This window comes from Polistes fuscatus, unplaced genomic scaffold (genome assembly GCF_010416935.1).
Source record: "Polistes fuscatus isolate 324 unplaced genomic scaffold, CU_Pfus_HIC Scaffold1, whole genome shotgun sequence".
Lineage (NCBI taxonomy): Eukaryota > Metazoa > Arthropoda > Insecta > Hymenoptera > Vespidae > Polistes > Polistes fuscatus.
In genome coordinates this window covers 10,090,793-10,105,061 of record NW_025112997.1, presented here as the reverse complement: position 1 = coordinate 10,105,061, position 14,269 = coordinate 10,090,793, and the positions used below count along the sequence as shown (strand labels likewise).

At 30.3% G+C, this 14,269-nt stretch overlaps 2 protein-coding genes across 4 annotated transcripts; both read right to left on the bottom strand.

Moving 5' to 3' along the window:
* Positions 1-388: 388 nt before the first annotated feature.
* On the bottom strand, positions 389-13,615 carry LOC122522984 (guanine nucleotide exchange factor DBS-like). Of its 3 annotated transcripts, none has more exons than XM_043644475.1 (17): positions 13,438-13,599; positions 7,002-7,097; positions 6,597-6,711; positions 6,408-6,498; positions 6,083-6,313; positions 5,738-5,997; positions 5,412-5,646; positions 4,828-4,863; positions 4,129-4,323; positions 3,876-4,052; positions 3,593-3,778; positions 2,385-2,720; positions 1,972-2,289; positions 1,671-1,871; positions 1,397-1,605; positions 1,128-1,326; positions 389-993 (listed from the first exon to the last, which is right to left on the bottom strand). In XM_043644475.1, exons 1-17 carry the CDS (start codon positions 13,535-13,537, stop codon positions 766-768), a joined length of 3,213 nt encoding a protein of 1,070 aa, XP_043500410.1. In that variant the 5' UTR covers positions 13,538-13,599; the 3' UTR covers positions 389-765. The 3 variants fall into 3 exon arrangements, with proteins under 3 accessions (XP_043500410.1, XP_043500419.1, XP_043500401.1); XM_043644484.1 differs by lacking the exon at positions 13,438-13,599 and adding an exon at positions 11,663-12,208; XM_043644466.1 differs by lacking the exon at positions 4,828-4,863 and having other exon boundaries at positions 13,438-13,615.
* On the bottom strand, positions 8,498-10,377 carry LOC122522999. The gene is made up of 3 exons (XM_043644497.1): positions 10,139-10,377; positions 9,720-9,876; positions 8,498-9,585 (listed from the first exon to the last, which is right to left on the bottom strand). Exons 2-3 carry the CDS (start codon positions 9,819-9,821, stop codon positions 8,566-8,568), a joined length of 1,122 nt encoding a protein of 373 aa, XP_043500432.1. The 5' UTR covers positions 9,822-9,876; positions 10,139-10,377; the 3' UTR covers positions 8,498-8,565.
* Positions 13,616-14,269: the final 654 nt, after the last annotated feature.

Genomic DNA, 14,269 nt, shown 5'->3' with positions numbered 1-14,269 from the left:
AAATAACACTGCAAGGATGGTATTCATATATAAATCAGCGCAGCTTCATCTTCGGCATCTCTATTCTTCGTCCTTTGCTTATAATGTGCCATACAGAATTTAAATCTGCATGTTAATTATTATACAAACGCGTTTAATTTTATTCTAAATATACATATGTACGTGCACATATTTCGGGAAATTCATCACCGAGCAATTTTTTTTGTACAATACTATATTAATAATAAATGTCTTTCTCTACCTTTCACATAGATATATATATATCTTGTAATAGGTAAATTTTTCTATTTAATATAAGCGCTATTTATCATCAAGAAGCATTGCAAAAATTTGAATGCAATGCAATTATCAAATTCATTGTCTCTCTTTCTCTTTCTTTCTCTCTCACTTTTATACATTCTTACATTAATTGGGTATAATAAATTATTTCCTCATCTTTCATCGGTAATTAAAATCCAACAAATCCTGTTCACACTTCAATATTTCATTTCATGCCATATATCAGACATGTTTAAAAAATGAAGTAAATATTATCCAAATGCACCTTATCCATCAATACTGTACCAGAAAAGTGTAAGTCCATATACAAACCATTAGCTGAAATCTATATAGAAGAAAGTTTCATTTAATCTTCTCTGTATATTCATCTTGAAAAAAGTTTCAAAATACCGTATTTAACAGTAATTCTCAACAATTGATATTCCTCAACAGTGTAATGATTAATTATTTAACACATTAGTTAATCTAATGTGTTAATCGCCTATTTCATATAGTCTCTTGACTATTAACTGATTGTGAACTGCGTGATGTTTTGCGATTCATTGGTTCCAGATAAGCGGCTGGTGCCCATCCTTCAAGACCTGTCCCTATGAGTTTAACAAACCACCAACCTGCGCAACCAACTTTCAGTAGTTCTAAATTGTCACCTTCATGCATAGTGACTTCAGATTGCCCAACAGCGCAATAATCTGCTAATGCTACATATCTTCCACCCTAATGGCAAATAAATATTTTCTATCATATATATGTATTATACATAATATATATATATATATTATGTATAATAAATGTATTTTCCTTTTTAGAGCTACTATTATATTTCATTAACTTGGAAATAATAAACTTACAGGTGCCGAACCAGGACTATCACCGAAAGCATCTTCATCGTCAGTATTACTATTTTCTGAACTCCAAGCAACATCGTCTTCCGTTGATTGAGACACATCGGTTATGTGTGATATGACGCTATTGCCATCCACTGAAAGTGTGCGTAAAGATCCAGAAATACTACTTTGAGCTTCCCACGAGATCGTTTGACGTAAAGGTCTGCAATAAAAAAAAAATAAAGAAATAAATCAATTCGATAAGAATGGAAACTATTTTATTAAATTTATACTTGTGATTAGATTTGCCAAACGCCGAGTTTTGTTTCCCTTTAAGTTCAGCTAATTGAGACATTAAAACACCTTTGATTTGTTTTACCCAAGATTGTTTAACGTCTATACTAGGTGCTTGTATTGTATGAACTTCGGCTCTACCTTGGAGCCAAATTTCAAATCGTCTTGCATCACCTTTTACTGATTCTGTTAAACCAATCTGAGACATCTACATCAAAAGTTTACGATTATATACTCTTTAAAATATGAAAAATCAAAATTATACCGTCGTACCTTTAAATATCTTTTGAAATGATACGTAGCTTTATTGTGTGCTTGAGGCTTACTGTGCTTACAAAATATAAGCGCTTTTTCATACAGGAAAATATGTCGTTGTGATGGTTTTAATCTTAAAAGATTAAGTTCACGTTTACTGCTGCTCCAAACACTAAATGAACCTTGTAATAAAAGTTCGCCCTGTGCACTTAAATCACCCTGAAAATAAAATAAAATAAAAAGTAAATAAGAAGTAAATATTATAAAAAATTAAAAAACTAATTAAAACTTCAAATTTAACATGTAAGCCTTTACTTACACCAAAACCAGTGATAGCAGTTTGATGCATGCTATCGTTAACACATTTCAATACGACCAGCATACAATCTATGGCTTCTTGCAATTCTGTGCAACATGATGGCTCATCGCTATACTTTAATAAATCTTTTAATAATAGTTGATACTTAGTAATTCTTTGAACAGGTTTTAGAAGATAAGCTGCAAGCGGAAGTTTGTGACCGAGTCTTTGTTGACATGCTGCTAAAAATTGTGGTTCGTTTTGTATCTGTTCTCGTAATCTTTCTGATCTTGGAATATTTTGACAGTAATAACTATACAGCCTAAAGAATATCTCTCTCTAAAAAAAATTGTACAAACAATTTGATAATGTTATTTAATATTTTAATTCTTAATCGACTTAACAGTAATGATTATCATCAAACATATTCATACCCTTTGAACAAAACAAAGAGCAACAAGTTCAGTATTTGAAATACAATTTTCCAAATCCCTTAGAAATGTTTCTCCGTGAAAAATGTAAATATCCTCTAGGTTTCCAAACAACACTTCAGCTTTGCCAACGAGTGCTGCTGGTATTAAATGAGCCATTGATTCATTTGTTAACTCTATTTTATAACCTTTAATAATAGATCCTAATTCGGCAACATAAATTCGTTCGGTATCAACAAGTTCTGCTAAAACATGGCCGCATTTTAAACGTAAAGCTTCTATATCTCGTGGTTCGCTTTCTGGTGATGAAGATTCTCCTTCTATAGGACTCATTTCCATCTTTCATATATAAAAATAAATGATCATATTAAAAATGTAAACATATTCTAATTTGTTACAAGCGCCCACAATAATAGGCGACTATGCAACATGTGTATACAAGTACCGATTATGTGTCGATCCTTGTTTTGAAATTTACCATTCTCAATTATATTACTAAGAATTATAATTTGACATATTAACCCTTTCGTTACAAGTGTCCACTATAGTTCGCATCCACCCGACTGTTTTCCATTTAAATTTATTTTGATGATATTTTTCCAGTATTTCTTTGATTAATTGCAGTTGAAACTTTACCGTAAATATGGGATTTTTTATTTTATGTTTGTAAAGGCAATAAGCATTCCAAATGCATATATTTAGCAAATGTAAGTAAATTTACAGTACGACTTCAATGATTTGCATGTTGAGCTCAAAGTGCTTATAACCATATTGACTTTATCTACTGTACCCGTTGAATTATTATACGCATTATATGCATTAATACGCATACATGTTTTTGGATAATTTTTTTTTTTCCATGCCTGAATACTATTGTAAAAAACACACTGCTGTATGCATAAAATGTAATTATTTTTATGTTTCTTATATAATGCGACGAAACAGTTGTTATGTACTTTAGAATGCAATAAAAAATACATTACATTATATTACATTACATTTGTTATGTAACACTTAAAAAATGTACATAAAAGAGAATGTCAAGGTAGCTTTGAAAAACGTAAGTGCAAACACAGAAGAATACTGACGTGCAATGTGCACACTTTTTAGCACGGTGCTTCAATCAGTAGCATTACTCCAGTGGAGCGGACTGCCATAACGAAAGAATTAATTAATGTTCCTAAAATATTTGAAAAAATGTATTCAAATACCTTTGGCATTGTATTTGCTTTCTTCAAGATTCTTCCAGGTTTTACAATTTGAGGCAGTGGTTGTAATGGCTTTACTGGTTCTGGTGTTACAGGTTGAACTGGTTTTGCTGGTTTAATTAATTGTTGCTTCAGTGCCATAATTCTTTTATCGCACATCATAGATACATCTTCTATTCTTTGTAAAACCTTATGCAATGATTATAAACTTCAATAAAAGTGTATCCTTTTGTTTAAATGTAGATAAAACGAATCGTAAGAAAAAATCATAAAAACAAATTCAAACCTGAGTAATAAGTGCCTTGGTTTCTGGCATGATTGAATCTTGAAAAATACATCTAGGATGATGAAATTCTTCTGCAGCTTCTATTAATTGTTGCAGTTCTTGAAGAGCTTGGTCTGGAGACGTAGTGCTATTTTGTGATGCAAGTAATTCTATACCACGCGTGCACCAAGTATTAGCCTAAATACAAATAAAATACAAAATATGATCGATCTATCAAATAATTAAGAATGATTTTAAATAAACGGTGTACTACCTTATCTATACGCTCCATAAGTTCTCTACATTTTGTTAACATATGTAATCGCCTTTCTAATCGTTGACTAAGGATAGTACAAATCCTCTGAAGTTCCACGCATTTTGGTTCAACGACATCCGCAGGACACTGATGTCTTCCAGATAACAATTGTTGACCTGCAGATATCACTTCCTCAGCACGATCTATGTCTCCCTATAAGTATATATAATTATACTTATATGCAACTTAAATTATTAAGACAATAAAACTCTACAAGCAATCATATTTTTGGAAATTTCTTTTTTTTTTTAAATCTAATAAAATTTTTTTATAAAGAAATAGACTATTATATATATGTATATATATACGTGCAGTGCATAGTGAAAAATAACAGTACTCATTCTCAAAATATATCATGCCAATATACGACATGAATCAAATCTCTATACTTCTTTTTCTTGTTTTCTTTTTTCTTTTTTTTTTACAATATAAAAAACATAAGTATATTATATAACAATATATATATTAAAAGATAGAGATTTAATTCATTAAAACCAGCAAATACTTGACAAAATAAAAAGATAGATTCAATTTAGATTCAAGTATATACCAATAGACAGAAAATTTAGAAATGTAGATACTAAATTACAGATAGAAATATTTTAAAATGTAAATTCTATCACAGAATACATGTATTTTGTTAAGTGGATTGCTTACCAAGACCCAAATCCACATGGTATGCAACAAATAGGACTATCGACAAAATGAGGAAAGCGGTGCAGAGTAACATTTTGTGCATGATGTGCATTATATATGTTACTGCTTGTGAAAATATCCAAACCAGAATTCTTTATATTTCTACATTTAAAGGAAAATAAATTTTTATATTATATAAACTTTAATTTTTAATTTTTTGTTTGGAATAAAAAAGATTATACTGGTTTGGATCGCTTAGTGCTTTTTGTGCAACATTTACGATTTTAAATGTACAGCTATTAATGTAATTATTATTTTTGTTCTTTTTTAAATTAACTTTCCTATGAATTTATATTTAACACTTATGTGTGTTCAATTTAGAAATATTTCCTTCATACATATGTAAATATACATATATATGTATGATGTAATATACACACACGAGACATTAAAAGTGACAAATTTTCAAATGGTATTATGTTTACCATAAATTTTATTCAAGTTGATAGCCTCCTCAGTGTAGCTGTTTTATTCAATATTTGACTTATATATTTTTCAAATAAAGCAGTTAATAACGCACAATAAACTATAATTAACATACACACCCTGCATATTCTTTGAAATGCTGATGTATCACAGAGTAATTGTTCAACTCTTGCTTGAGTCTCTCCAACTTCGGTCATTTCTTCTACAGTTTTTAAATGTTGATCTAACGTTGCTTGCAGCTCTCTGAAGTCTTGTTCGAACTGTCTCAAAGCTAGACAGTGTCTCAAACGTGAACTATGATGCGACCAAAATAGATCAAACGTACGTTCGGTTTCTTCTAGTTGCACAAGTAATCTATGTAGAGAGCAGAAAAGGAATCTCGTATAGATTTATTTTTAATGCTATAATAGAAGTAAGAATTCTTTTTGAAATTTATTATTATTACCTTTCTACCGCTGCAACATTTCCTAATCTATCCGGTGTACTTTTGCCAGTTAATTGTCGTACGCTATCTAAAAGAGCCTCGCCATGTCTAGCAGCACTAAGTATTTCTTCTTTCAATTCATTATATTCCGCTTGCTGTTGAGATAATAAAGTTGTAGTAGCAATCGTATTATTTGGAAATTCTATTTCAGCTAAACGTTGAGTAAAAGAATCCAATGCAAGTGATACATCTTGTGTCATAGATGAAAATTTTTCTAAACTCTATAAATTATAAAATACAAAGACGATTATTAGAAATATATTTTTATAATAATTAGATATTAAATATTCTGAAATATATATTTACAATTCTATTTTGTATCCAAGTATGGTGACAATATGGTAGATTTCCACCTAGTTGTTCAGTAAGTTGATCTTTATCTATAAACTCATAGAGTTCGGTAACATTCGCTAAAAATATAACTCGAAATTTGAAATCTTCTCTGAACAATTTATTTGACACTTCTGATATAGCTTTTTGTAAAAAACCAGCTGGTCGCAAAACATACGCTACGTGTACTAATCCAGGGAAAAATCCCTAATGTACAAAAAAAAAACAATGAAATATTTTATCAACGAAGAAGTAAAAAATAATTAAAAAAATAAAACAATAATAACAAATTAATACCTACAGAAATTTTCAACAGGACTGTTTTGACTGAATTCCACTTATCATTTCTTCTATCAATAATTAAGTGAAATCCAAGGTCAGCTTCTTGTAAACTGAAAAATATTTGTTTTATTATATACTCAAAAATAACACTACTCTACTCTCTAGTTGTCTCTCTTTCTTTTTATAATTATATAAAATTGATTCTTACGTTGGCACCGAAGTGAGATATAGCATGAGACGCTGATAATCCAAATCAGTCAAATTATGGAAGCTACCATTATCAGGAAAAGTAATTATTGGACATCCTTCTCTTGTCTTACCTCCTATATATGCACAGAAAGAAAAACAAAATTAAATAAATACAGAAAATAAATATATAAAATATTAATTTAACTCATTCGCTATAGAGTCACAGAGAAAAGATTCCAACCACAGTCTATGATTTAATTTTTCCCATTTATTACCATAACAAAAGTGTGATTCTGGCCTCCAAATAGAAATTGGTGTATCAAAGTATTAATAAATACAGAAAATAAATAAATAAAATATTAATATTAAAGTTTTGATTATTGATCAATTATCTATATTAAATGAAAAGTTAATTTTTATTTACCAGCAATTATAGCATATTGTGGTTGAAGAAGATCTGCAACATCTCGAACTGCAAGATCCCCGTTCTCTATTTCACCGGTCATACTCTCGACATCTTCTACAAGAATAATACAAATAATTTAATATATAGTTTAACAATTTTTTAAGATTTCATTTCAAAATATTACGAAAATATATATAAACATTATATTTAAAATTATAATTATTTTATTAGGGCACTGCACACAGTTTATTTTAACTATTAGAAAAGCCAATCTAATTATTTAACAATGTTTTATTTAGAAAAAAACAAATTTATAATAATTATTGTAATATACAGATATTATAAACTGAATTAGATGTAAATACATGCGTATGTAATTTCACTATAATAATGTTTTTTAATAACATTTATTGAGATAGTAGTATGCACTTCTTCACTATAAACTGTATACCAAAACTGTGAGAATAGTATCTGATCCTAGATTGCACTCATATGACCTTGCAGAACCCAACCAGTTGAAATAGTTCCCTGTTGTACCTACAATATTGCTAATATAACTGTAAAATAAGAGGCTCTCAAACGTGATGCATTTTATTCATTTAATGTCTACTAATATTTAAGATATATGTATATCTGATAAATAATTATTGTATGATCTTTAATAATCTTTTTATCATTGCAATTTATAATTAATCTATATAAATAAGATAAACTAAAATAACAATCCAAATATGTTTAAATATTATTCATTATAATATGTTATTTTATTGTGATTTCTTTTGTGTTAAATAGTTCGATAGTAAAATTTAATAATATAAATCATATTTTTATTATTAATGTTCTTAAGATTCTTAAATTGAGAAACACTGAGCTATTAGATGGGAATTTATTTCTTGAATCTGAAATGAGAAATATTTCGAATTTTTGTGTTCCTCTTCTCGCGTATAAATTATCTAGGGACATATATTTTTATATATTAAAAAGTATTTACCACAATTTTACTTTATATTTTAAAGAATATATTTTCAAAATAAAAAATAAAAAACATTTATATATTATCTATTAAATATTTACTATTAAATATATATATCAAATTTTCATTATATGATAATATATGTGTATATGTATATTATATATACATATGTAGTAAGTATGTAGTAAGTATGCTATTAAATAATATTTGGATAATATTTGTTTCCTATAAATATCAAAATGATTAAATATATATATTTTTCCTTTTCTTTTTGTTTTATATATTATATATAACAACTACACAAAACTGCATTTTTCACAAAATATATTACTTCTAATTATTAATAATCCGAAAATACAGGATAGTCATGTAATTTATTGTTATATTTAATTGTAATTTATAAAATAAAAACTCACCAGTTTACACTATTGTTTTCCAACGATTAATACCACCTATACAATTTCTTTTTTACTAATTAAAAATAATTTATGTGCAATAGATATATCACGTTATTTACATATTTTAATACATAAGGATAACATTTCTTTTGTACAGGTACATTATTATTATATATATTAAAAAAAACGATTTGCAATAATTGTAATACTTTTAAACAACATTGACTTTAGTTACTGCAATAGGTAATGTTGTCCTGTCAACTAATAAACCATCGGTTGTTATTTGATAACTAATATCATCTTTAGTTTTACTAACCGGTGTTAGAAAGTAAGTGCTACTATTTTGTCCTACTGCTTTGCTTGCAATGACTACAGGCAATATTGTACCGTCTTCGGTAACTATTTCTGCTGATTCAGAATGTTTCTCAGGTACATCTTTTTTATCTGTTTCAACTATAATACCACTATGATTCTGCATAGGTTGTGACCTAGCTATGAATTCCAATTTAGCAAATTTAACTTGCGGAAATTGAACTTTCATGAATCTTCTAAACGTAGAATATCCCATGATTTTAATATCTGGTGAAACTTTGGTACAATACTTGGTATACAAATCATGAACAGTTTTTCGAGTGATATCTGGTGGAAGATGTAATGGAGCATTCTTAGAAAGTTTAGTCTTTTGTTTGGTTTCCTGAGATTCAATAAAATGTTTTAAAAATTTCGTAGCTATCTTATAAATATCCAAAGAAAATGTATTGTGTGGAACTTTTCCATGATTGCCATGTACTCTTGGAGTAACACCATGAGTTATTAAATGCTTTCTAATCCTTTTTATTTGATAATGTGTACAATTTTCTAAATATAAAAAAGCATCTAAGCATACTCTTCTACCTTGGTATACATAATGAGCTCTTAATCTACGCCTTTCGGTATGTCTTGCAGTTTCGTAAGGATTTGTTAAACAAGCCATAATTACACCCATTAAGTACATATCATGTTCGGCTTTTGTTAACTCAGCGATATTTAATCTATGTTTATACACAGTTTCAGGATTTAGTCCTTTAAAACATTGATCGTCTTGACATTCACAACCATGCTTAAACCGTTCCAATACTTGACTAGGACTGTCCTCTAATTTAGTTGGATCATAATTAGAATCTATTTTTGTTTTTATTTTAGTCATATGTTTCTTTGACTTTGAAGTACTCGAATGTACTTTTTGCTTTACCTAAAGATAAATATGATATTTTAATAAATTTAGTTCAAATTAATTATTTATTTGACATAAAGTGTAACAGATTAAAATTATTATTACCACTAAATTAATATGCGATTGTAAATAAAAATAATTATACTGTTTACCTCTTTCTTCACTTCAACTTCTTCCACATGTTCATTACTATTTACACAACTCACTACCTGACTCTGGCAAGTCAAAGCAGATTTTCCTGCATCAATTTCCATTATCTTCAATTCTTCTTCTTCTTCTTCTTGATACAGGAAATATTATCTGCTACAACTATAATGTCAAAAAAACAATATCATGATAACATAAGGAATATTCAATTAAATAGAAATAAAGTATACAAGTAAAACAACTGTTCCAATCGTTAAGACAATATACGTATATCATTTAAAAAAAAAAAGAAACACTTGTCAAAATTCTTTAAACAAACGTGTTCGAAAAATCAATTTGCAAAAAGGTCGAATATCGCTTGTCACACTTTTCTCTTGACAAATTTTCACTTTGATTAAACATGATAATTCAAGACCTTACTTACCTTTAACCGTTTCTTTTTGTAGATATCCCATTAATTCAAATTCCATTAATATCGATAACACACAATATTCGGAAATTAACTTTTATAAAACGCTATTTAAATACTATTTTCGCTTAATGTTATGGACATTACTAGACGGTACGTTCGACGATATGGCGAACGTTTCGTTCGTACGAAAAATTGAGAGGGGGAAGAACATCCAGGACCGTATTCGTTATTGTCGGAACCCAAGATATAAAAGAATACTTATCAAATTAATAATATAATTGTATTCAATTATTCATCTTTGTATTTAAACGAATATATACGGAAAAAATTATGTTAAGAGTGAAATAAATATAAAGTTATTTTACGTTAAATAATTTAGTGTTAAATATTTTTTATTTCTTTTTTTATGTAAAGATAAAGTAATTATAAATAGTCTATTATAGGTAAAAAAATTTTATTGTAAAATAAAAATCAGTCTGGTGTTTATAAAGGAAGGATCGATATTAATACGCTAAGCACGTTGTTCTTTCTTCTTTTATCTTTGTCTTTTTAGCATAAGAAATATAATCTTCGTACGTATAAAGAAGATACGAAATTATTAAGTGTAGTTCCTTTTACATTAGAACAATGAGCTATAATTATCTGGCTAATTGCATTCAATAGTCCACGTCTACGTTATATAAGAATCTTACAATTACTACTTATTTTTATTTTTTAATTGCTAACGATATATATTTTAGTTATAAACCGTGTAATCGTTAAAATGGAGTATGTTTAATGTATATTACATTAAACGGATTAATCAAAATAAGTAGAATAAAAATGGTGTCTATTACGATTAGTTTTGTTTTATACGTTAAAAGTATGCTTGTACGTATTTTTATTAAATCGTGCTAATGCCTGATAGATACAGCCCTGACGTATCGACTAAAGGAGTATAATGATGCAAGAGAGGAGGGGCTTGAGACCGCATGCACTCTTCGCGGGAGTAAATATGTTTGTACGTCGTATGATACGTAAAACGGTCCACAAATAACACAGGACGTACGTTGACTTTTAGAAGAAAAGAAACGACCTAAGCACAATCTCTATATATAGTAATAAACAAAGGAACGAGCCGTGAAACATTTTTCCCTTTCATAAAAAAAGTCTACTTAGGAATAGAACATTTTTTAAATATCGCGCCATTTTTTAATGAATCCTAATGAATCTTTTATTACAATAGTCATCTGAAATAATAATCGAGGTAATAATTAATGGAAGACCTTTTACTATATTTTCTCATGAATCAATATATCTTTATCGTGCTTATCACAGTGTTGTCTCATGCGTCAAAAAATGTTAATAATTGAAAAGCCAATAACGGCGAATGATAAGAAAGTAGTGACGGAAAAAGAGAGAGAATAATATCAAACACAGTCAGAGTTTAAAGAGTAATAATGAAAGTATGTATATATGTATATATATATGTATGTGTATATAAGGTGTGAGAGGAAAAATATAAATTCCGATAGAAAACCGGCTAATGATTCAAACCTGCGCATCTTGTCGAACAATGTTGATGGCAGGGACAGTTGCAGCTATGGACAGATTTTCGACGGAGGATCATCTTGCCTCCACGACGACGATTAACTCACGTCTATTTATCTCTATCTATCTTGCTATGTTTTTTTTTTTTAGTGTCTATGCTACTATAACTGCTACCGCTGTTCTGCTACTGCTGCTGCCGTAGTGTTGCTGATGTCGGCTTAAACCGATCTTCACGACGACAAATTCCGGTCGAATGCCGCGCCGACTTACGACGACAAAAGGAGGCTCACAGGAGTGCTATATGAGGATATACCGTTTTCTCATTTGATCGATAAAGAGAGGAAGCAACCGAGCGAGTAAAGGAACGTATATAAACGAACGACCGGACGGACGAACTTACGAACGTACGAGCGGGTACAATACGAGGGGTGTTTCTTCTCACCGCCCTTCTCGAACGATGCACCCGGAGTCGACGACTCTTTAGTTACGGTCTTGCAACCTTCTCTTCGTCCTCCCACAACCTTTCGCGCGCTTGCACTAACTCAAAAATCGATCGCCGATTGGCCAATCGTGACATTCCTAATTTAATTTTCTCGTTTCTTTTATTTTTTAATAATAAATAAATCGAAAAAAGAAATGCAATGTGGAAAGCTTTAATACTCTTATTTTCCTCTTTTTCTTTTTATGCACTCACAGGATGAGTATTTTATTTATTTTCTATCTTTTTTTTTCTTTTTCTGCGCATCATTTATGCAAGCCGAAATGCACGGCGCCATCATGACATCGCATCGTGAGCCGTGACCAATCACGTTGAAGCTATGCTATGGGGGTAAGGTGGATACTGACACGTGACTCGCCGTGCGGCATGTGCATCTTCGTTCAAAGTGTATGTCATTCGAAATTAACAAAAGTATCGTTTATTTTGGAATGTTTTTACACGGAGTTTTTCGTATTTTTAAACGTATTGTTTCTTTTAAGGTTTCTTATGTAACATTAGGTTTTGCAAATGCTATTTGTTACCGTTATTAGTAATTACTTACCTTATAACTACTAATTATAGACTTTTAATCGTTTACTCAGCGAAAATTATGCGACCATGAAAAAGAAGGTCGAAATATAAATGGAAATTTACTTATCGGAATGTCAAGAATTTATCACTAGGAAAAATTCATTATCGTTTCGTTTTTTAGGCTATTGCAGTAGCGATTACGCAAAAGTCATAATTTTTAAAAGCGTTGATATGAAATGATATTCCAAAAACCTCATTAATTTTTTCTTTATCGCGCGAATACCTTGAAAGAGCATTAGAGATAATATTTTTTAATAGCTTACAACAATAAAAAAAACTAGAAAAAAGCAACAACGTAATATCTTTATAAAAGTTTTTTTTCCTTTAATTCAAGAGTTATATAAATTTAGGAGTCAAAGTATCTCAAAACTGACTCGAATGGATTAAAGACAAAATTATACATATAACAGGATATTTAAAATATGATTTTGATTGTTATATATTTAAATGCAAAAAGAAAATTTAGTAAAGAAATGATGTGGAATGAATAATAAAAATATTCATGATCGAAGAATAATGTCGTTGACGCCCTAACAACAAGAAAGAGAGAATTGCAGGAGACTAGGATGTAAGAGGATACAGAAGGGTGAAAAGAATTGAAAGCGAAAGAGGTAAGTTAAAATCGGTAAAAGGGATGAAATGCTTTAAAGGGGTTGCTTGTTTGTTCGTTCCATTGGCAAGAAAGGGAACGTTCATATCATTCGCGACTCACCAGCCTCTAGAAGTTCGAGGTCCAGATTGCCGCTCCTGCTACGGCTGATGTTACTACTTCCGCAGGCATTGCTATAAGCAGACCTGTGGGACTCCTCCATGGCGCGAGATGCACTACGCTTGAACTGTTCCAAGAAACTGTCTATCTGATTTTCAATGCTGCTCGGTGAGCTGGCCATTTTTCGGATATCGAACGATGGACCTTTGCTCTGTCGTTGTCGTCGTCGCGTCGTTGTCGTTGATGTACAATAAGGGGAGGTTAGAAAAAGACAGAAAAAAAATAAAAATAAGAGACAAAAAGAGAAGAATAAGTAGGAAATCAAGAGTAGAAGAAGACAATAACGATGAAAGAAAAGAAGGTGAAGGTGAAGGAGGAGTAGGATGAGGACAAGAGTTGTATGTCTTCTAACAACGTTTTTACGATCGATTCGTCGTGCTTTAAACGGGCACGCACGTTTGGCCCGTTATACGTGCCTACATTTTCCAATTGGCCTGTTCTTTACCATGACTAGTCGTACAAATGTCTCGGCGATTGTTAGTGTCACGCGCGCTAACACCAAACGAATCCTCAGTCGTGTCCTCTTCTGCCCCTGTAACACTACCTCCCGCTCTACGTCGCATGTTCGTTCGCTTTCGAGGAACGACCGGAACTGAAACGACGCATCGTCTGCCGCAATACTCCAGCGGCAGGTGTCGCCTCTGTCATCACCCTTTTATTCTTCCCACCACCTACAATTACATACCTTGCGCATTGACTTTCACGTGAAATTACTTTTTTTTTTCTATAATTCCTACATATCCTTAGAATCCAATTCTACTAATTTCTTTGAACG